We start from the raw sequence: 22,899 nt of genomic DNA, 5'->3' as shown, positions 1-22,899 counted from the left end.
GGGTATTCTTTCAGCATGCGGCTGTTACCATGGCGGGGACACTGTTTAGTATCAGTGATATGAGTAAAAGTTAGTAAAAGTATTGATACTTTTACTAACATAAAATGTAGTACCCTTTCCATCACTGGGCCTCTCTTAACTTCTGGGCTTTTCTCTCTGTGCTGCCAGTGCCTTTTTGCAAAATAGCTATGGTTGTTTCCATGGAAACGAAGCAGCAGCCAGTGAACACAAGCATGAAAAATTCTGTCTTCGTCCATTCCATATACACACAATATAACGTTGCTGTCGGGGCATATACCATATTTTAGCTTTTTGTGTTTGTTTTTTCATAAATTGACCCACTACTTGATCATACTACAGTGTCACACAAAAGCATCAAAAGTAGCAGATCTGCAAGCTTGTGAAATAAAATGTCGCCAACCAATCATCAAGGAAGAAGAAGCTTAAATTTGAATCCTGAGGAACTTTTGGTTTTAAGGAGGTATATACACCCCACAGAGACTAATTCTGTAATCAATAGAATAATTGTTAAGATAAATAATAAATACTTACTGCATTGGCATTGACTATAATATAACCTGGCAGCACTGCAAGTTTTACTGGGAAATGCGTCAACATACGGAAGTTTAACACGTGGAGCACTTCCGTTGCAGTGCGACTTTAACGGCTTGTGCGTGTTGCACATTGTCCTCCAGGCCTGCAGGTGGTCCTGAAGTCCATTATGAAGGCCATGATCCCCCTGCTGCAGATTGGCCTGCTGCTGTTCGTGGCCATCCTCATGTTCGCCATCATCGGCCTGGAGTTCTACATGGGCAAGTTCCACCGTGCCTGTTACGACGACGTCTCAGGTGAGGGGGCGCCAGGCCAGCGACGACCACAACGCATTCATGAAAATAGAAATATACGAATTAGGGCTGGGACTCGATTAGAAAAAATTATCTAAATAATTAGAGGCTTTGTAATTGATTGATCGAAATTTATCGCATGTTTAATCGCATATAAATGTTTGACCTGAGAAGCAATTCTATTTAAATTAAAACGCATTTTGGTATATGTGCGAGTTTTTTTCTTTTTCATCAAAATGTCCCATCCACTGGGCCGAGAAAATAAGCGGTCTGATTGGCGGCTTCTCCCATTGGTTGGTGCACCGGTATGATCGGTGCGCCTGAAAAGTCCAGTGAGAACGGTTCTATGGTGCAAAAACAAAGTACGATCAAAATGCGTTAACTTTTTAAATCGTGTTCATTTTCTCTAATTAATTAATCAATCAAGATTAATCAGTTAAAGTCCCAGCCCTTATACAAATCTAATGTGTTTTACACAGTTCAATTGATGATGATTTGTCTTTTTTACTTATTCTCTTCTCCCCCTATTTCAGTTGTGTCAGAGACAAATTTTCGGTTTTACGGTAATTGCCCCAAATGTTCCTCTGTGTGCACAATATGGATGGTCACCAATTGTGTGGGTAATAGGAGTTGAAATGCAGCAGTAGGCACTCTTAAAGCAGTAGTTCTCAAGCTTCTTTAGTCTCAAGGACACCTGGTTGGGTTATGTTATGTTATGGACCAGGCCACGGACCCCTGCGCTAACTTATCCCCTGGGGGGTGTAAAGTAACTAAGTACATGTACTTAAGTACTGTTGAACAAAACAATGGGAGGTCCCCGGACCCCCGCTCTGTTGAGAACCACTGCTATAAAGTACACCTGACATCCAGGATGTCATGGAGGACAGCTTTCTGATGTCAACGCCACGTGTCCGATTGACATCCAGTCCAGCCCACCAGCTGCATGTAATTATGGTTTCAACCAAGCTGCAGTATAATGATGATTGAACATGATTGATTCCTGTCCAATTAAGCATGATTTATACTTGTGTGTGAGCCGACGTGGGCTTGTAGATCGGCTCATTTTCGGGTGCACGGCGACACCCACCTGTGCGCAACTGAGTGTAAATCAGACCTTAAAGCACTCATGTGAGACGATAATGTTCAAGTAGATGACAGTCACATGAGGCTCAATTCGGTATTAGTCCACTTAATTTACAAGTAAAGTAACCAAGTACATTTACTGATCAAGTATGCACTCAATTTACAAGTAAAGTAACCAAGTACATTTACTGATCAAGTATGCACACAATTTACAAGTAAAGTAAACAAGTACATTTACTGATCAAGTATGCACTCAAGTTGAAGCCACAACCAAGTACCTATGAGAGTGGATTCCCCATTCCGCCAATGCATTTCAATGAGAATGGAGTGTTTTTTTGCAGAAATCCTCTACTACCTTATTCACTCCGCAGCCATCTTGGATCACATGACCACAGCCAGCCAATCAGAAGCTGTTGGGTAAGGCAAGACCCGCCCACGGAAGCTTCTGATTGTCTGCGTTGCCAGAACTTGCCACCCCATGTGGTCATGTGATCCAAGATGGCCGCGGTGTGAATATGGTCACATGGGAATCCACTCTCATAGCTACTTTGGTGTGGCTTCAGCCTTAAGTAGAATTTTGAGGAATGTTTTACTTTTAGAGTATTTCCGGTTTTCAGTACTTTTACTTCTACTCCACTACATCTCAGAGGCAAATATTGTACTTCTTATTCCACTACAATTATTTTAAAACTTTAGTTACTGTTTGTAGTTTGATTAGATTATTATTATTACAAAACACACATTAACCAATTCAACCCTATATACATTATGGCCATTTGAAAATAGCAGATCTGCGGGATTTGTTTTTTTACGTTTGAAAATGGGAAATGGGACATTCTGCATAATGAGTACTTTCTACTTTTGGTACTTTAAGTACATTTACCAATACTTGTGTACTATTACTCAAGTCACTTTTTAATTCCGGACTCTTACTTGTAAGTATTTCTACATTGCAGTATTGATACTTTTACTTAAGTCAAAAATGTGAGTACTTCTCCCTCCATTGTTCATTTGAGCGGGCTGCGAAACATGGCATTTTGCTGCAGTAAGTTGCACATCATCATCATGCCATGTTTTTTTTAATTTGTGTCTTTTTTTAATGCCCTTTTCAGCATTGTTTTCTTTTTTTCTTTTTGAGAAGTGTCCAAATGTAGTACTTGTATTTCTATTTGACAAAAAAGAAAATAATTCCCTAACATCGTTCAATACCGTCACGACGGTGTTGTCTAATAAAAGGTACGTGTCACTTAATTTGTTTTCTTCAAATAGGCTCTGTGCATAACTGTAGCGAAGATTTTTGATGTAATTACCAAGACAGACAATCGAAAGTACAAACTGGTACTATAGTGGTGTGAACAACATCTTAGGATCGCTGTCGCTAGATGTCGTGATAGCATGTTGCTGACTCGGACGTGTCTTTAAAGATTTGTTTTGGAGCTTTTATGGCTTTATTGATAGGACAGTAGACTGACAGGAAATAGGGGGAGAGAAGGGGAGTGACACGCGGCAAAGGTCGTCCGGATCGGGAATCAAACCGGCAACGCCACCAGGCATCCATGCCTATGTGTCAATGTCTAAGTGGTATGCACCCGGACCAGTAGGCCAGCGGGCGCCCCTGAACAAAGATCATTTCCACCTGATTTGCGAGTCTGAAAAATAAAATATAATGTTGAACATAATTATGTGGCCTGTGAAGAATGGGTCCAATATTTACTTCAATGACTATGGGGCAAAGGAATGAGTCATAATCTGGCCTGGTGGTCACGTATCCATCGGAATAATATATGTTTGGAAATTACGTTTTACACATCACCCAGCTGATGACTGCTCAGATGGTTCTGATGGGTTAAGGGCTGTCCATACTGTCTCCGACCACCAAACTTTTCGTCGGAAAGGTCCGACTCTCCGACGTGCAGCTTTCAGAACTCAAATTTGAGGTATTGCTTTTCAGAAGTTATAAGTGACATCTTTTTGTAGTTGAACCGGACCTTTCCGGCGAAAAGTTTCGGTGGTCGTAGACAGTATGGACAGGCCTTTTGTGTTGGGAGGGGGGGGGGGGGGGTGGCAGTTAGGGGTTCATGGACACCTCGACACATACCGTAGCCAGGTTCGGGGGCATCTGGGAATAATAGCGACTTTAAGCAAGCTACGGCAGATGACAACGGTAACCGGAAATGATTATCGCTCGATAGATAAACCTGCCGCCGTCGCAGCCGTGTCTACAACGCCAGAAGCTGCTGCATAGACGCGTCACCATGGGAACCAAAGAGTTTATTAACAGGGGTGGGAGACCATCGCCGACGGCTGTTTGCTTAATGATTTTGACCGCTACGCCGATTACGTCATAACAGCCGTAGTCCCGCCTCTCGCGTTGCGGTTGTAGAAACGGGCAGCTTAAACTGCCTATAATGCCACCTTCTGGAAACCTATACCGTGGCACTACAGCTGTGCACAGAGTCTATTGTGATCAGTTCATTTTGGTACAGAATGCTCCAAATGTAATTATAAAAGAGGAGATGGATAGTAGTTGACCGCTGCTCTTTAAATACTGTTGACCCCCTAATGTTGTTGTATTCCCCACCTGTGACACTCACTCACTCACTCTCTCTCTCTCTTTCTCTCTCTCTCTCTCTGTCTCTCTCTCTCTCTCTCTCCCTCTGTTCCCCCAGAGGAGCTAGTGGATGAGCAGCCATGCGGTCTGGCTCCTCCCTCCCGGTTGTGCCCCAACGGCACGTCGTGCAGAGACGGCTGGCTGGGGCCCAACTACGGCATCACTCAGTTCGACAACATCCTGTTTGCCGTCCTCACCGTCTTCCAGTGCATCACCATGGAGGGATGGACAGACATGCTCTATTACGTGGGTATTTTTAGAACTGCGCGCGCGTGTGTGTGCGTGTGTGTGTGTGTGTGTGTGTGTGCGTGCGTGCGTGCGTGCGTGCGTGCGTGCGTGTGCGTGCGTGTGCGTGTGTGTGCGTGTTAGGGCATTAACCAAACAGTCGACAAGTACACAAGTAGGATTGTTTATTGTTAAGGACAGAATGATCCTCTCCTTTTCAATGGAATTAAGCACAGGGTTTCGGGTTTTGTCCCCCATTAAATATCAACAGAAACAGTGGAGGGACGTTTTTGTTTTCAGCCAGAGCTCTTAATTGCTCCCTTTGAACTTCAAAAGAGTTGTGCACTAAGGTAATTGATTGGGCCATAAAAGTGTCAAATGCTCGTTAGTGATCTCTTAAATCAATGGAAGCATCAAAGACAACTACCTGTTTGATGCCTGTCATGGGGCTGTTAAGTATGACATCATTTTGTAGGCAGAGGAGAATTTCTGCCCCCAGTTTCCGTGAATCTTTTTACTATTTTTACTATTTAAACATTTTTCTTCTCTTTGTTGTTGAAAGGAAAGTGTTAGAATTATACTTTAGTCGATATTTTTTAGTCGTCGTTTTTTGAAATAGCGAGGGACAGAAAATGCTCTGGGGGCAGATTCTCCTCTGCCTACAAAATGATGTCACGGCTTAAAAGCCCCATAGAATGGAGGGGGAGGGGGGGATGTTCTTGTGTACACACAAGCTTGCCTATTTTTCGGCAACTTTTGCCCCGAAGGAAAAGCAACACAGGTGAGTGGAGAGGAGCCGTTACCATGCAGTGGAAAAGCACCGTGTAATGGCCTAAGAATGGCTTCAAACCACAATCCTGTCTACCTATCCCCTAGACCCCCTCAACCCCTCCTTTCTGCTTCTCTTTATTCTCTTCCTCCTCTCCCTCTGTGTCTGTCTGTCTTTCTGTCTGCCTGCCTGCCCCTCTCCCTCCGTGTCTCTTTCCATTCCAGTCATCCTGGCTCTATATTTAACATCTTCTCTGATGGATGGACTGACCCTAGCAGTCACGTAGGCAGCCAGGAGGAAACCAATGAAAGTTTAATGGAGAACGGGTGGCTTGCACTGTGGTGCCACACAGTAGAGACTAGAGCAGCACACACACATTGTGGGTCCACACAGTAGAGAGAGCAGCACACACACACTGTGGGTCCACACAGTAGAGACTAGAGCAGCACACACACACTGTGGGTCCACACAGTAGAGACTAGAGCAGCACACACACACTGTGGGTCCACACAGTAGAGACTAGAGCAGCACACACACACTGTGGGTCCACACAGGAGAGACTAGAGCAGCACACACACACTGTGGGTCCACACAGTAGAGACTAGAGCAGCACACACACACACACACACACACACACACACACACACACACACACACACACACACACACACACACACACACACACACACACTGTGGGTCCACACAGTAGAGACTAGAGCAGCACACACACACTGTGGGTCCACACAGGAGAGACTAGAGCAGCACACACACACACTGTGGGTCCACACAGGAGAGACACAGCAGCACACACAGGCCACAATGGCTGCATGGGGCAGCTGTTTCTGAACAAGGCTATGTCCTGCCTACAAGAAAGAACGCTAACATCTATTTCCTCTCTCTCTCTCTCTCTCTCTCTCTCTCTCTCTCTCTCTCTCTCTCTCTCTCTCTCTCTCTCTCTCTCTCTCTCTCTGTCTCTCTCTTTCTCTTTCTCTCTAATTCTCTTTTGTTAAACTACCTACTGTATTAACCCATAAGGCTCTATAAATGCCTTGTTCTAAAACCTTTTCGGGAAAACAACGTGTTTCTATATATCGTTGCTGTCGAGCACATAAGTTACTGTAGCTATGCCTACTACACAGCAACTCATAATAGTCCAAGATACTCTACATCCATGATGACACATGGCAATATTAAGGGCTGTCCATCACCAATAATGATAACTGTAAGCATAATGATGTGAGCTTCCGCCAGTGGTGTGAAGTAACTAAGTACATTTACTTAAGTACTGTACTTAAGTACAATTTTGAGGTATTTGTACTTGAGTATTTCCAATTTCCAATAATTGTACTTCTACTCCACTACATCTCGGATCCAAATATTGTACTTTTACCACACTACATTTATTTGAAAACTTTAGTTGCTAGTACATTTTGATACCAATACTTTTGTACTTTTGTACATTTTGAATTCCGGACTTCTACTTGTAACAGAGTATTTCTCCATTGCAGTATTGATACTTTTACTTATGTAAAACGTTTGAGTACTTTTCCCACCACTGCTGGCTGTAGGCTGTGTGGCACAGAGACAGATATAGAAAACCACAAAGGTTTACATGATTATTCACATACAAGAGGAGACAAGTCAACTTGTAGATCTGTTCTGTCTGTAAACCATGGTTAAGATCACGCAATGTATCAATCAAACCCTAACAAAGTAATGGCTCTTGTGTTTACACCAGGGTTCCCCAATTAGTTTTCCCCAAGGGCCGAATTATGTCTAGGGTACCGAGGCGAGGGCCACAACATTGCAGGGGGCGACGGTGGCGTTCCCACTACTCCAGCGACAGTTTTCGTCGTTGTCGGGTGAAAATCTTGTGTGTCCAAAATGTTCGTTTTGAATGTATCATTTTAGATTTTAGATTTAAACTAGTGAAAACAGCCGATCTACAAGCACACAACGCCTCGCACCGCGAGGCGTTGTGTGCTTGTAGATCTGCTGTTTTCACTACTTTTGTGCGACGGCCTTGTATGATTTGCGAAAGAACGTACAAATTTGGAGATACGAGATTTCCACCCGACAACGACGATATACTAGTGTTGTTGCTGCTCTTATACCACCATTATTACTGGGGTTGGTGTGGGCCAGACAGTAGCCCGGGCCACCTATTGGGGAACCCTGGTGTACACTAACGAGAGTAACTAATACGTTTACAAAGTTTAATCCTACCACCAATAGGCTAATGAAACGTGGAAAGAAAGGATATTATAAAAGCCTTTTCTAAGTACATTTGGTGCAGTAAGTTTACACAACCTGGGTGCTGGGCGCGAAAGTGACAACTTCATCGGTTGTAAACTAGCAGTGACACTTGTGTGTGAGTGTGTAATGTCATGGTCAGGTGTAAGACAGTTCCCGCTGTGCCTGTGTGTACTGACCTGACCTGACCAGCTGTGTGTGTGTGTGTGTGTGTGTGTGTGTGTGTGTGTGTGTGTGTGTGTGTGTGTGTGTGTGTGTGTGTGCGTGCGCGTGTGCGTGTGCGTGTGTGTGTGTGTTTTACAGAGTAACGACGTGGAGGGTGCTGCGTGGAACTGGATGTACTATGTTCCCCTCATCATCATCGGCTCCTTCTTCATGCTGAACCTGGTGCTGGGTGTTCTCTCAGGGTAGGACCTCTCAGTCTCAACTTCAGTGTGTGTGTGTGTGTGTGTGTGTGTGTGTGTGTGTGTGTGTGTGTGTGTGTGTGTGTGTGTGTGTGTGTGTGTGTGTGTGTGTGTGTGCGTGCTGCGTACATATGTGTGTGCTCATGCATATGTGTGGCTGTAGTACAGTAATTGCAATAATAACCTTCTGTGTGTCTGTGTGCTTTTGTGTGTGCGTGTGTGTGTGCGTGTGCGTGTGCGTGCGTGTGTGTGTGCGCGTGCGTATGCGTGTGTGTGCATCCCAGTGAGTTTGCCAAAGAGAGAGAGCGAGTAGAGAACAGAAGTGAGTTCCTGAAACTGAGGCGACAGCAGCAGATAGAGAGAGAACTGAACGGATATCTGGAGTGGATCTGCAAAGCAGGTCAGAACACCCCCCCCCCCCCCCCCCCCACACACACACACACACACACACACACACACACACACACACACACACACACACACACACACACACACACACGGCTCATGCCACTTGCTCCAATCTCGGCAATGCAGAGCAAGCAGAACACTTAACCCACTTAAACCAAGTTTATTGGCTATTGAAAAATAGCAGATATACAAGCTCACAGCGCAGCACCGAGTGCCACGCTGCAAGCTTGTATACTGTAGCTGCTATTTTTGAAAAATCGTGAAAATGTGTACATACTTGTATATTACCGTCCGTCTCTGTCGAGAAGGAAACGTCAGTGTCCGAAACGAGTTGCTTTTCAGGATTCTAATTATAAAAAATAACTGCAAGTAGATCTGCTATTTTTAATACCTTTGTGTGTGACACTGTAGTATGATGAAGGAGGTCGTTCATTTACGAAAAAACTAAAAGTCAAACTGGGCTAACAGTTCTGTGTGTTGTGTTTGTACAGAGGAGGTGATTCTAGCTGAGGATGACGCCACGGGCAACTTTGACGGTAACTCAACTCATATACATTTTGGCCATTTGAAAATAGCTGGTCTTGCTGATCTGAGCTTGTAGATCTGCTATTTTCAAAAGATGTTGAAAACTTGAAATGGGACATTCTGCTTAATGCATACTTTTACTTTTGGTACTTTAAGTAGGCCTACAGTTTGATGCCAGTACTTTTGTAGTTTTACTCAAGTACATTGTGAATTCTGGACTTTTACAGAGTATTTCTATATTGCAGTATTGATACATTTACTTGAGTAAAACATTTTTGTACTTTTTTGCTACTAAAAATAACTCTGTCCAGATGAGCATTGACCATGGGCATTATGCAGGACCGATGTAGCTGGTTGTGGGCCCTGTAGTGGCGGTCCCCAAGTCTGCCTGCAGATGGGACGCGCACAACCACCGGGTATATACAGTATATACTGTAGACTAGTGTTCTCCTTGTTAGTGAAAGAATTACAAATGAAGACGTGCAGAGAGACAAAGACGCACGCTCACACCAGATGAGACAGCAGAAAGAGACAGGCCGGAATGGAGAGTTAAACCTGATTCATGCACCGATCTACACGACCACCGGCTGACTAACGACTGTTGTCTGCGCAGTGCGCACAAACTCCGTTGTTATGAGACGAAGTACGGAACGACATTAATCTGTATCTTTGTGTCCAACCTTCAGGTACGAGACGGAGGCCCACCATCAAAACCAAGAACAACAAGACGGAGCTTCTCAACCCAGAGGAAGGAGAGGACAACATGGGGGACGCTGTCGGTAAGGGACAGACAGACAGACAGACAGACAGACAGACAGACAGACAGACAGACAGACAGACAGACAGACATGCAGACAGACAGACAAAGGGACAGAGGGACACGTGGGAGAGATGCTGGGAGGAGAAGAGTGGAGAGAGTGTGTCTGTGGCCTTCACATGACCAAATGGATAATTCATTACACTTTGATCCTACATGAGCCACGTGACCCATCTTTTCCCCCTTCACTGTCACATTGTCAGTGTTCATTTAACTCTGAGAGCCCTTGTGAGTTGGCCTTGATGATCAGACTGAAGCTCTCTCACACACACGCATGCATGCACGCACGTACGTACGTACGCACGCACACGCACACACATACATATACAGTAGGGCATTCACGAATAGTGATTTTTTTTGTATTCGAATTATTCGACCTCAAAGTATTCGAATAGTCGAATATTCGACAGGACTGGCCAAACTGTCAAATATTAAGTAAGCAAGAGGCAAACATCGTGAAAATAGCCGATCTACATGATTGTGAGCATGTAGATCTGCTATTTTCACAATATTTATCTGCGGAACCGAGTCACATTAAATGTAATACCTACAATTCCAAGTGCTTGTCAGGGTGGTGGTCCCCAGTTCAAATATATTTATTTTGGGGGTCACAGCCTAAAAAGGTTTGAGAACCGCTGGTATAGAGCATTAACAAATTCATCCACCAGGGGCATTGACAAAAAAAAGAAAAAAAGAAAAGACGAATATTCAACTTCGGTGAACAACGTCAAATAGTGACTTTGATATTCGAATATTCGAATATTCTACCGTAATATTTGGTGAATGCCCTAATACACACACACACACACACACACACACACACACACACACACACACACACACACACACACACACACATACACACACACACACACACACACACACACACAGTCTTCACTCACATGCAGGTGGGAATTCAGTTAAGCTATACGTTTCAGTCTTGGCTCCATGTGTAAACTCTCTGTTACACAGAGCTGTAAGGGTCCATGTGGTTCCATTTGCACACTCTCTGTTGCAGTTAGAGAGCTGTAGCCTAAGGGTCCATTTGGTTTCTGCTATCGACCTTTTAGCTGGGGAGCCCCTGCAACCCCCTCAAGGAAACCCTGTGGTTCCCCAGGCAGACCCTACTTTGAGAATGACTTGTCTGAGTGTGTCATACTGTATGGTCTTTTCAGGAAAGGGAAAGGTAGAACCGTGTGTTCCAATGGGTCCAATTTGTTAATACTTTTCATTGTTTTGATATTCATAAAAGCCACAGACACACTAAACCTTCCATTCACTTTCACCTTCAAATAGTTTCCAACATACCGTAGCAAAAAATGCCGATCTACAACCTCACAAGTTTGCGTCGCATCGTAGCACGTTCTGAGCTTGTAGATCTGCTATGTTCAATATTTTTGTGCGACACTCTAGCATGAGATATGGAGATACTGTACCATTCATGGTGTGTGTGTGTGTGTGTGTGTGTGTGTGTGTGTGTGTGTGTGTGTGTGTGTGTGTGTGTGTGTGTGTGTGTGTGTGTGTGTGTGTGTGTGTGTGTGTGTGTGCGCGTGTCTGTGTGTGTGGTCAAGACACCAACTAACAACTTGTGTCTTCCCTCCCTCCCTCCCTCCCTCCCTCCCTCCCGCCCAGGTTTCGCTCGCTCCAGCATAAAGAGCAAGGACGGCAACTACAACAAGAATGAGCGCCGGCTGCGCTTCTTCATCCGCAAGATGGTGAAGACACAGGCGTTCTACTGGACCGTGCTGTGTCTGGTGGGCCTCAACACCATGTGCGTGGCCGTGGTGCACTACGACCAGCCAGAGGTGCTGTCCGACTTCCTCTGTGAGTGGAACACCACACACTCTCACTGCCAGCCAGTGTTGGGAAAAATACTCCCATTCTTTACCTACGAAGTACGAAAGTATTGGCATCAAATCTTTGCTCCTGGGGGTCCCTGGAACAACATATTTTGAGATGGGGGTCCGTGGCCAAATACGTATCATTTTGGGGGTCCTTGACATGAAATGGTTTGAGAACCACTGACATACCTTACATACTGACATACCTAACTTTTACCTAACGGCTCAGCGAGACGCCAGACGAGCGAGTCTCCATACCAAGCGTTGCAAAGTACACTTCAGCCGAGTCAGCACAGTTCGAGATATGTCCTGATATGTCCTGAACTGCAACCCCCCCCCCCCCCACACACACACACACACATGTTGACGTCTGCTCAAATCTGTCCCATGCCGTCACCTGTTTGCCGCCTTTGTGCACGCACATTTTAACAATTCATTTATTTCCACACAAGGGAAATTGCATACAAGGACATCAATATTTCAGATGCAGCAAGGTTACGTCCACAAAATCAAGCCATATGGCCTCATGACACAATGTCAGTCAGCACTCCATGGGCACAAGCAGCATCATAACATAGCAGAGACAGCACAACACTCTGTGTTCCCAGTACTGTACTGTACTTATGTACAATTTTTAGCTATTCTTACTTAACTTGAGTATTTCCAATTGTAACTACATACACTACATGTATTTACTAAAACTTTAGTTACTAGTTACTTTGTAGATTCTGATTATTATTACAAAACATACATGAACCACTTCAGCCCTATACCGGTATGTATTTCAGCCATTTAAAAATAGCCAATCTACAAGATCACATTGTGAGCCTGTATATATACTATTTTCAAAAGTTTTTATACATTGGAAAACCTGAAATGGGACATTCTGGATAATGAGTAGGCCTACTTTTACTTTTGGTACTTTAAGTACATTTTGATGCCAATACTTTTGTACTTTCAAGTACTTTTGTACTTTCAAGTATTTTTTGATTTTCTGACTTTTACTTGTAACAGAGTATTTCTATATTTTAGGAGGCCTATTGATACTTTTACTTAAGTTTAAAAAAAAAAGTGAGTACTTTTTCCAGCACTGATCACAGACAATGGCCTTTAAATGAAGAGTTCATAGACATCTCCTGAATCACCCCACCACACTGACCGCTGAGCTGCAGTGAACCATATGATTGACCAGTGGCTCGTGGATACATTATCTTACCTGGCTATTGTTCACAGTTGCATCTAATAATAAATTAATAAACACACGCACACGCGCACACACAGGCCCTGCTAGAGTCGGCTCGGTGCTGATGGCCATTGTCCAGTCACAGTGTTATTATTAGCATACAGGACTGAAGCCACTGATGGAGTCCACTCATCATCACTCTGTCATCTACTGCTGCACTGTCAAACACTCAGTGTTACTTTAAAACCCATTTAGAACGGGTACACATTATTGTGTATCATTATTTTATGCTTTAACTGTTGAAAAATAGCAGATATACAAGCTCACAGCGCGGCACCGAGTGCCGCGCTGCGAGCTTGTAGATCTGCTATTTTTGAAAAAAAAAACGTGAAAATTAGAATTTTGACCCGATTCTATAAGTGTCTTTTGAATCCTTATAAGATTTTTTGAAAAACCTATTTTTCTATGTCAGCAATCTGGCTAGCCATCGTCAAAGAAAAGGTCCTTTTCACTTACATGGAGCTCAGTTAGTCTGTTCTTGAGAGACTACTATGTCAGTGGTTCTCAAACTTTTTCATGTCAAGGACCCCCAAAATGACATTTATTTGGCCACGGTCCCACATCTCAAAATATCTAGTTCCAGGGACCACCCAGAAGCAACATCTGAGTTACAATCGTTCGCTTTGAAAATACCTATATTCAAAGATTTGCACACATTTTCACAACTTTTTCAAAAATAGCAGATCTACAAGCTCGCAGCGCGGCACTCGGTGCCGCGCTGTGAGCTTGTATATCTGCTATTTTTCACTGGTTAAAGCATTCAATAATTTTAGGCCTAAATGGGTTAACTCAGAGAGCATACACATGTAACCGGGATGGACCCAGAAGGGTACCATTTGTGACCCTCTCTGAGTGGATACATGGACACTGAGGATTTTACTGTGTGTTATTGACTCTTCTCTCTCTCCCTCTTGTTTGTCTTTATTTTTCTTTCCATCTCTCCTCGCCTTGTTTATTTTATATTGTATCTTTCTTTCCCACACCCACACTTTAATTCTCTGATTCTATTTGTTTCCGTCCTGCACTCAATGTTGATATCTGTCTCTAACTTTCACTTCATTATTCTGCTTCCGTCTCCTGCTTGGCTGCTTCCTTCTCTCTGTCTGTATGTCTCTCTTTTTTTCATCCATCCCTCCATTTTCCCTCCCTCTTTATCTCACTGATCCTCCCCTTGTTCTGGTGTGAATACCATAGACTTGGGCAACTTCTTTACTTTGCAATTACATTTATTGTATTGCCTATATACCGTACGTTTGACAATACTAAAATGCAAAGGGGAAAAGGGAGGTGGGACAATATGTCGGCATGTCAAGGTTCAAATCAAATCTGAAGGCAGGTTTCTCTAGCTGCCTAAAGCTGGGTTCAAACCTGAAGCTATTTCTTCTATTCTAGTCGCTTCTATCGCTTCACTTTGGTCACGCAGGTCTGCGTTGGTAAAAAAAAGTCATGTCCCGTTGGAATCAAGGCGAAACACCCGGAAAAAAGGGAGTCCCAACTCCAAACACCAGAATCATGTCCGTGTCTCTGGACAAGATTAACGCTGATTGGCTGTCAGGACTTGATGGGTGGAGTGGGGGTGAAGCGAAGGTCGCTTCAGTTGGATTGTTCCAAGTGGGGCGAAGATACGAGACGACCGTTCGCACCGTTCGCGCCGCCCCTTTTGGATTGTTTGCGCCGCACCCGTTTGCGCCGCGCTCGGTCGCGCATCGTCTCGTCTTTGCATTGACTTTGTATGTAATCGCGCCGCTCAAACCATCCAGGTTTGGACGCAGCTTAATAAGCACAGATGTGCTCAATCCCACTAATGAGGGATGGCACTACAGGGATGACACTGACTGGTCAATGTCCTATTGTCCTATAAGTGCTGAAACACTTCTTTTCTTGTCTTTTTCCCACTTCCCTGGTCCGTTTCTTCAGTCTATGCTGAGTTTATCTTCCTGGCTCTGTTCATGTCAGAGATGTGTATCAAGATGTACGGCCTGGGCACCCAGCCCTACTTCCATTCCTCTTTCAACTGCTTCGACTGTGTGGTGAGAACATGCAACACACACGAACACACAATGCACGCAGGCACACACGCACGCAGGCACGTACGTACGTACGCACACACACTCGCTCGCGCACGTACACATTCTGTTCAGCTAATTAGTGTGGTTGATATAGGCAACACACTATGACTGAGAACTTTTACGCCAGCTAAACGTAAACCTGTTTTTTGTTAACCTTTTTTGTTCAATGAATGTTTTTTGTAATGTTTTCTGTAACCCCCAAAGTCCATTTTCTGCCCCTATTCTGATTGGACCTGATGTCCAATCAGACAGAAGTGACATCATATGTAATATAAATGGCAAGACAGAATTAACTAATTGGATTCCCACGACGCGTTCGACGCGTCAGATAAGGTTTTATATTAAACTGTAGCTCACTGTACGAGGCAGCTGCGGCTGAAGAGAAACACTCCAATTCCCAAAATGCAACAGGAGATCACGTGATCAGGAAGTCCGGTTACCCCATAGAGACCAGTGTTATGAAATTGTGTTATGAAACCCATGAAGCAAATGGCTTCCCACGCGAAGAAGAAGGGATTCTACATTTTCGTTCTTCGTTCTATTCGTTCTTCTTCATGTGGGAATCCAAGATGGAATTCATTTCCCAGCGGATTCCTTGCGGCTCGTGTCAAACACTTGCAATTTCCCAGAATTGCAGCTTTCCAGTGTTTAATTAGTATAGAGAAGTTTAATTGTGTGTGTGTGTGTGTGTGTGTGTGTGTGTGTGTGTGTGTGTGTGTGTGTGTGTGTGTGTGTGTGTGTGTGTGTGTGTGTGTGTGTGTGTGTGTGTGTGTGTGTGTGTGTGTGCGTGTGTGTGCGCGCACACGGTGCAGGTGATTGTGGGTAGCATCTTCGAGGTGATCTGGGCCACCATAAAACCAGGCACATCCTTTGGGATCAGCGTGCTTCGAGCTCTGCGGCTGCTCCGGATCTTCAAAGTCACAAAGTAAGCATTACACACACACACACACACACACACACACACACACACACACACACACACACACACACACACACACACACACAGAACAAACCATCAATGTTCTCTACTTACTTACTTACTTATGCCTGACACCCTTACTAGGGTGTAGGCCGTCATCCAGAGTTCTTGGTCTCTGGCGTTCTTTCCTATCTGCGACCAGGTGTATCCCAGTGTCCTGGTGTCTGACCAGGTGTATCCCAGTCTCCTGGTGTCTGACCAGGTGTATCCCAATCTCCTGGTGTCTGCTGGGAGATCCCGCCGGCAGGTGTTTTTGGGGCCGGCCTCTTGTTTCCAAGTCAGAGCCTGTGCGGTGGTGTCTAGGAGGTCTAGGTGGTGTCTAGTGTCTAGGAACCTGGTGTCTAGGTTCTCCAACATTACTTCTGAGAGTCCTACATTCAATCCCTCATATACTGTGCCCACCCCATAACCCAAACTGCACATAATTCGGAGCATGTTTGAACAGCAAAGGACTAGTATATAATGATTTGGGGATCCCTCAGGGGGTCCTGACAAGACCCAATGGACAGTCATTTGGGATTAATGTAAGTAGCAAAATGAGCCTAGATGTTATTTAGGGCGGTGTTGTCCTTACTGCCGCGATTCAGAGGTGATAGTAGACACCTTTATGAATACATTTGTGATAGCTGGAAGATATTGGAAATTATTTAGTTCCCAGATTGGTCCAGCTGGCTAACTTGCTCTTACTAAAACCCAGTTTGGGAACCGCTGCTCTACATCAGTTTCCACTCATCAGACCATCATCTCTAAAGTCACATGTTTGAACCAACATGCTTGTTGGAAGTCAGCTGTATGGAACTGTATGGGCGAGGTGGGGACACGGCAGCAGCATTCCTGCTTTGATTGGCAACTTCGAGACCTGTGTAACACACACACACACGCGCGCGCACGCGCACGCACGCACGCACGCACGCACGCACGCACGCACGCACGCACGCACGCACGCACACGCACGCACACACATTCACGTGTGTACACACACCTGCCCTCACTGTCCTGTTATGAATAAACCCAGAGAAGCTAAATACAAAAAAACAAGCGTGACCTGACCTCATAAACAGGGAGCCAGCCAGTCAGCACTCGTTTCAACTCATTCTTTTCTCTCTCTCTCTCTCTCTCTCTCTCTGCCCCCTTGCCTCGCTCTACCACTTTCCCTCTCTCCCTGACCTCAGAATCAGCAGGTTTTATTCTTGTTCCCTGGGTTTCTTCAAAGAACGTTGACAACTGGTGTTTTGATGCATTGCCATTTTTCACGCCCTGCTGAGTAACCGTAACCCCTAGGAAAACCGCTAGGATTTAGAAGACATTTTGTAGAATTGGACTCAGATCTGAATGGGTCAAATGCCAATAACATTATTCTCTCTCTCTCTCTCTCTCTCTCTCTCTCCCCCCCCCTCCCCCCCCTCCTCCAGGTACTGGGCTCCTCTGAGGAACCTGGTGGTCTCCCTGCTCAACTCCATGAAGTCCATCGTCAGCCTGCTGTTCCTCCTCTTCCTCTTCATCGTGGTGTTTGCCCTGCTGGGCATGCAGCTGTTTGGTGGACAGTCAGTATTCTCAGCCTCTATAGCGTGTCCCTCTCTCTCTCTCTCTCTCAAAATAAAATAGTCAGCTTCTCGAAAGTGGTAGCTGGTGGGTAGATTTCCAGGCGGGGGTCCCCAGCTAAATCAGTTTGAGCTATTTGAACCACTTTAACCCTGGTCCGCAGTGGTCCGGGGACCACCAGTGGTCCTTGAGGGCGTTCCAGCACGTCCTCAGCTAAATAAATGATGGAGAGTTGGTAACCAACCCTTATAGATCTTTAACTCCTGGAGAGTGTAAAATTGTACGCTGTCAAGAGTTAAATTATTGTTAAACTCCTGCATTACTTTATTTACAGGAAGTCTACACAATTAGAGAATGTGGAAGATTTGTATTTATTTACCAGTTTTTAGTTCTATGGTACCACAGCATGCAATTGTGGACAAAATCTTATCCAACATATTCAAAAGTTTTGGGTCTGAGAGGTTTAATCTCATCAAGCGGTGGTCCGTGGCTCAAATGCCGAATAAATAATGGACCTTGAGATGAAACGGGTTGAAAACCACCGCCCTAGACTTAGTAAACTGGACCTGAGTTGTCTCTGTACTTGCGAGTGCTTTTTTTCCTTTATACACCCCCCAAATCCCCAAAGAAACGCACGCAACTCCCCCCAGAATATGGACGGTTTTAGACAGAAATGTAAACAGCACAAGGTACAAAGTCAGACGTTTGGGCTAAAAGGATAACACAAATAAAAAGTCCTGGGGACTTGTTTCCATTGGTATACCCTCATATCGTCACTGTCGGGCAGAAACCTCGTATCTCCAAGTTTCACATTTGTATGTTTCTTCGTAAAGTATAGCCCTGCTTCATCATGCAAGGCTGTCACACAAACCTAGTGAAAATAGCAGATCTCCAAGCACACGAGGCGTTGTGTGCGTGTAGATTGGCTATTTTCACTATTTTAATCGTTTTTAAAATGACAAAAAAGGGAAGGTTTTGGACATACAAGGTTTCCACCCGACAATGACAATATACATCATAGGCTATTTGAAAATAGCCGATCTTGGAATATCTTTGAAACATTTTAACTGCATCAGGCTGCATAGCCAAATGTGCCGGGGACGGCAAAGACTCAAGAGACAGGAATAGGGTTAAAAGGAGTTTATTCAAGAAGGTTTACATATGGGGAGGTCAGTTGGGAGCGTGAGGGAGGGGGGGGATAATGGTGGTGAGAGGGTGGGTGGAAATCCAGGGAGGGGTTGGAAGAGGACTGGAGAGGACTGTGGAGTATGGAGCTGGGAGACACTGGGTCTGAGGAGGACCGAGCCACAGGAGTCAGCGTTCCAGTGCCGGGCGTTCCGGAGCTCAGCAGCCTGTGTCGGCAGCTCGTCCTGACGGCAATGCGGAGCAGCTGGGCTGATTGGGGATCAACCACACCTGAGCTGGCTGCCGGGGAGACGCCCCGGCCCCTTGCCCTATACGGGCAGAGGAGGGAATGTGTGGCATACAAGACAGATCTTGTATGGGGGTCCCTGGACCCCGGCACAACATAGTTTCAGACGGGGGTCAGTGGGGACCCCAAATACATGTTTATTTGGGGGTCCTTGGTCCTTGGTCCATCTATGTCACTGGCATAGATGCTTTCAGCAACATTAGTGGGGTTGCCTATTAGGGCAACACACTATTGTTCTATTTCATACCTTCTAACCGCCAGAGGCGGTGTAAATACACTGTCCCTGGCGGTTATCCGGTATTCATAGAACCTTAGTTATATGCATAACTCTCGTTCTGTTCCGAGTTTATGGAGTGACTTTTAGCCACTGGGGAAGCAGCATTCTCATGACCTCACCTTCATGGTGCTTCCTCATTGGCTAGAATCCAATTTTGCTGCTTCCTCATTGGCTAAAAGTTACTCTATAAAGTAACCCCATTGACTTGAATGGGAAGATGCAAAAACGGCAACCACACTCGCAATTGCATCTTTCTATTTGTTGTTGTTGTTGTTGTTTTTATTCTAAAAGCTTCGAGGTATCTCTGTAGCCCTACCTGTATGTGTCCTGTGCTTCATACTGCATTGCTGTGACAACCGACTGGTCTGAATGGTCTGTCTCTCTGAACCCCCTCACAGGTTTAACTTTGAGATCGGCACGCCCCCTACTAACTTTGACACCTTTGCTGCAGCCATTATGACAGTGTTCCAGGTAAGAGAGACGCCTATTTTATTTTGGGGATCAAGCAAGAGAAACAAAGTAACAAAAAGAAACACATCGTACCCGAGATAAAAATATAAAAAAGGTGCATGAGCATAGCAGCAGATGTATATATACATTATATACTTACTGTATAATACTGTACCTGATTTACTTATAGTACTTATATACATGGTATGCTTATGCATAGCAGCAGATGTATAGGCCTAATGTGCATGATATACTTATGGATGGTGCTAGAAAAAAAAAAAGAAAGAGAAAGCACCAAAAAGACAAGCTGTGGTGTACATGGGACTAAGGTGCAAAAAATAAAATAAAGTTTGTCCATGTGCATTCTCATTGAAATGCGTCGACCAGACGTCCTGCTGGGGACAGGTTTGGTGAGAACACTGTCGCACACAAACCGGCACAATAAAGTGCTTTGTTTGATGGGTTTGAAGCGCACTGTCATGTTCTGTTAAGTAGGTAAATGTATATGATTGATACACCACTTTGATAAGCAGGTGAGTGCATAGTGGTGGTTCAAATACAGTTTAGCTGGTGTTGTTATTAGTGATGTACAATTAAAGGAGTAGTTCACCAACCAAAATGACTTTTTTTCTATTGATTAGTCACGCCATGGAGACTAGAGTTCAATAATATTTTTGTTTTTTTGACGCATTCCTAAGACAAAAATGTGATAACAATAAATTTACCCCCATTCGTTCCGGATGGGGACCCGTTTCGAAACGGGTCCCCATCCGGAATCAATGGGGGTAAATTTACTCGAATCAAATTTTTGTCTTAGGAATGTGTCAAAAACCAAAAAATATTATTGAACTCTACTCTCCATGGCATGACTAATAAATAGAAAAAAAGTCATTTTGGGGGTGAACTACTCCCTTAAGCCCACTGTTGACCGTTTTGATAAAACATATTTTGTTTAGTACAATGACTCATGGAGCATGTTTGTGCAAATTGTGTGCATTTGTTAATAATAATATAATATGAGTGTGAATCATAAGGAGTATGTGTGTTTGTATGTGTAATTCATTATGATCATAAAAAAATACAATCAAAGAAGAAATAACGCACATCCTCCGTGGTTTGGTGCTGAGCTGAAACTGCCAAAGCAGTATTACTAAGAACAAAAAAGATAGCTCGCAACTCACTTTTGGTAGCTCTAGGGATGGGTATCGTTCACCTTTGAATCGATACGATACCTTTTTCGATACCTGGGAATCGATACGATACCTTTTTCCATACCATTTTCGATACTTTTTATTATTTGCCTTTTTCTATGGGCTATTTTACACACCACAATAGGTTATTAAGCCAGTTATTCAGCCATTTTCATGTTAAGTAGGCCTAGTAGTAGAGTAATATTTTCACAGTAACAAGTGTAGCCTACTAAAGCAGTCATTAAACTCTCAGTAGCCCAACTGTTACAGATGCGACCGGCCAGGGTTGTGTTCAAGAGTATCGAAACAAGGTATCGTTTGTTTTTACGCGAACCGATACTCGATAGTATCGAAGTCATGCCATTAAAAGTATCGATGACGATACCCAACCCTAGGTAGCTCCAATATTTATTTGTGACAAGCAGCAGTGATAAACGTTTCGACCGTTTAGGTCTTCTTCAGTATAAAAGGATGTCATAAAAAATGCAATTCATTATTATATATTATCTGCTCTCTCTCTCCCTAGATACTAACGGGTGAAGACTGGAACGAGGTCATGTATGACGGTATTGAGTCTCAGGGTGGAGTCACAGACAAAGGAATGATCTTCTCCATCTTCTTCATTGTCCTTACACTCTTCGGCAACTGTATCCTCACTCTCTACAATGTGCAATTACAATTTAGCCATTTTAGCAGACACTCTTGACCAGAGCGACTTACAATGAGCAAGGTAAACACATACATCAAAATGCAGAGAGACAGTGTAGTAGAAGTGCCTCAGTAAACTTGGATCATCACAGGTACACCAAGGACCTAGCATCAGGCTAAACAATTAACAATATACAATAAAAATAATAATCTTTACATTCAACTACCGTATTTTGGATACCAGGTTAACAATGAATCTAGCATCTGTCTAAATAACATGCTATAGACCAGTAAGACTCCCTAATCGGGAGATAAGCGACCGTCAGGTCGCAGCGTGATTTTAGGGCAAAATGTGTAGGAGCAGTGTCCAAAAAATGTGTTTGAAAAAATATATGGGACAGATCCATGTTGATGACATGAGTGTAGACATACGGTGTACCGATTTGCGTGATTTTAGGGCAAAATCTGTAGGAGCAGTGTCCAAAAATGTGTTTGAAAAAATGGGCCTGATGGTGGCGCTATATGGGACAGATCCATGTTGATGACATGAGTGTAGACATACTGTGTACCGATTTGCGTGATTTTAGGGCAAAATCTGTAGGAGCAGTGTCCACAAATGTGTTTGAAAAAATGGGCCTGATGGTGGCGCTATATGGGACAGATCCATGTTGATGACATGAGTGTAGACATACTGTGTACCGATTTGCGTGATTTTGGGGCAAAATCTGTAGGAGCAGTGTCCAAAAATGTGTTTGAAAAAATGATGGTGGCGCTATATGGGACAGATTCATGTTGACGGCTCTCTTGGCGCCACCGAGGCGGGTGCGTGGGTACCGGCCCCGGCTCTCCCGGTCGCTCCTAACCCGAGTTACGGCATTTTATGTGCGCTGCAGTGGCGGGGGTCCTCCACTAGGGGTGCGACCACTTCTGCATCCATTCTGGAGCACCAGGAGTCGGTGGTCCCTGGGAATTCCCCGTGAACAGCCCCGTTGGGGTGGTCATTGGTCATTTTAGCACTTTTTGCCGGCGGCGACAGGGGGTCCCTGTGGGTCCCTGGAGCTCCGGGGGTCCCGGGAGGGGTGGAGGTTGTGGATTGGCAGGCAAGGAGTGTGTGTGCAAAGTTTGGCATGGATTGGGGCAACGGTGGCGGAGATATGAGTTGGGGAAAAGTGTGACGTGACGGACAGACTGACAGACTGACGGACAGACGGACAGACGGACAGACTGACAGACAGCCTGTCGAGGTTTTGGTAGTAACTGCGACCTGACGGTCGCAATTACATTTTAC

The 22,899-nt window shown here is 44.5% G+C and overlaps 1 protein-coding gene across 1 annotated transcript in view; it reads left to right on the top strand.

Annotated features, from left to right (window-relative positions):
- cacna1ab (calcium channel, voltage-dependent, P/Q type, alpha 1A subunit, b) overlaps positions 1 to 22,899 on the top strand; it is a gene marked incomplete at both ends in the record, with an annotated part of 204,523 nt that overhangs the window by 83,273 nt on the left and 98,351 nt on the right. Inside the window, 12 exons of the mRNA XM_080722505.1 lie at positions 696 to 848; positions 4,598 to 4,785; positions 8,090 to 8,193; positions 8,475 to 8,590; positions 9,090 to 9,134; positions 9,810 to 9,902; positions 11,573 to 11,764; positions 14,942 to 15,054; positions 15,906 to 16,018; positions 17,485 to 17,616; positions 19,722 to 19,794; positions 21,490 to 21,610. Coding sequence (XP_080578631.1) covers positions 696 to 848; positions 4,598 to 4,785; positions 8,090 to 8,193; positions 8,475 to 8,590; positions 9,090 to 9,134; positions 9,810 to 9,902; positions 11,573 to 11,764; positions 14,942 to 15,054; positions 15,906 to 16,018; positions 17,485 to 17,616; positions 19,722 to 19,794; positions 21,490 to 21,610 — 1,443 coding nt within the window. The remainder of the gene's footprint in view (positions 1 to 695; positions 849 to 4,597; positions 4,786 to 8,089; positions 8,194 to 8,474; positions 8,591 to 9,089; positions 9,135 to 9,809; positions 9,903 to 11,572; positions 11,765 to 14,941; positions 15,055 to 15,905; positions 16,019 to 17,484; positions 17,617 to 19,721; positions 19,795 to 21,489; positions 21,611 to 22,899) is intronic.

Source organism: Nannobrachium achirus (assembly GCF_963921795.1).
Source record: "Nannobrachium achirus genome assembly, chromosome: 3".
Taxonomy (NCBI): domain Eukaryota; kingdom Metazoa; phylum Chordata; class Actinopteri; order Myctophiformes; family Myctophidae; genus Nannobrachium; species Nannobrachium achirus.
Note: the sequence above shows the minus strand (reverse complement) of the source record. Positions and strands in the feature narration are given on the sequence as shown.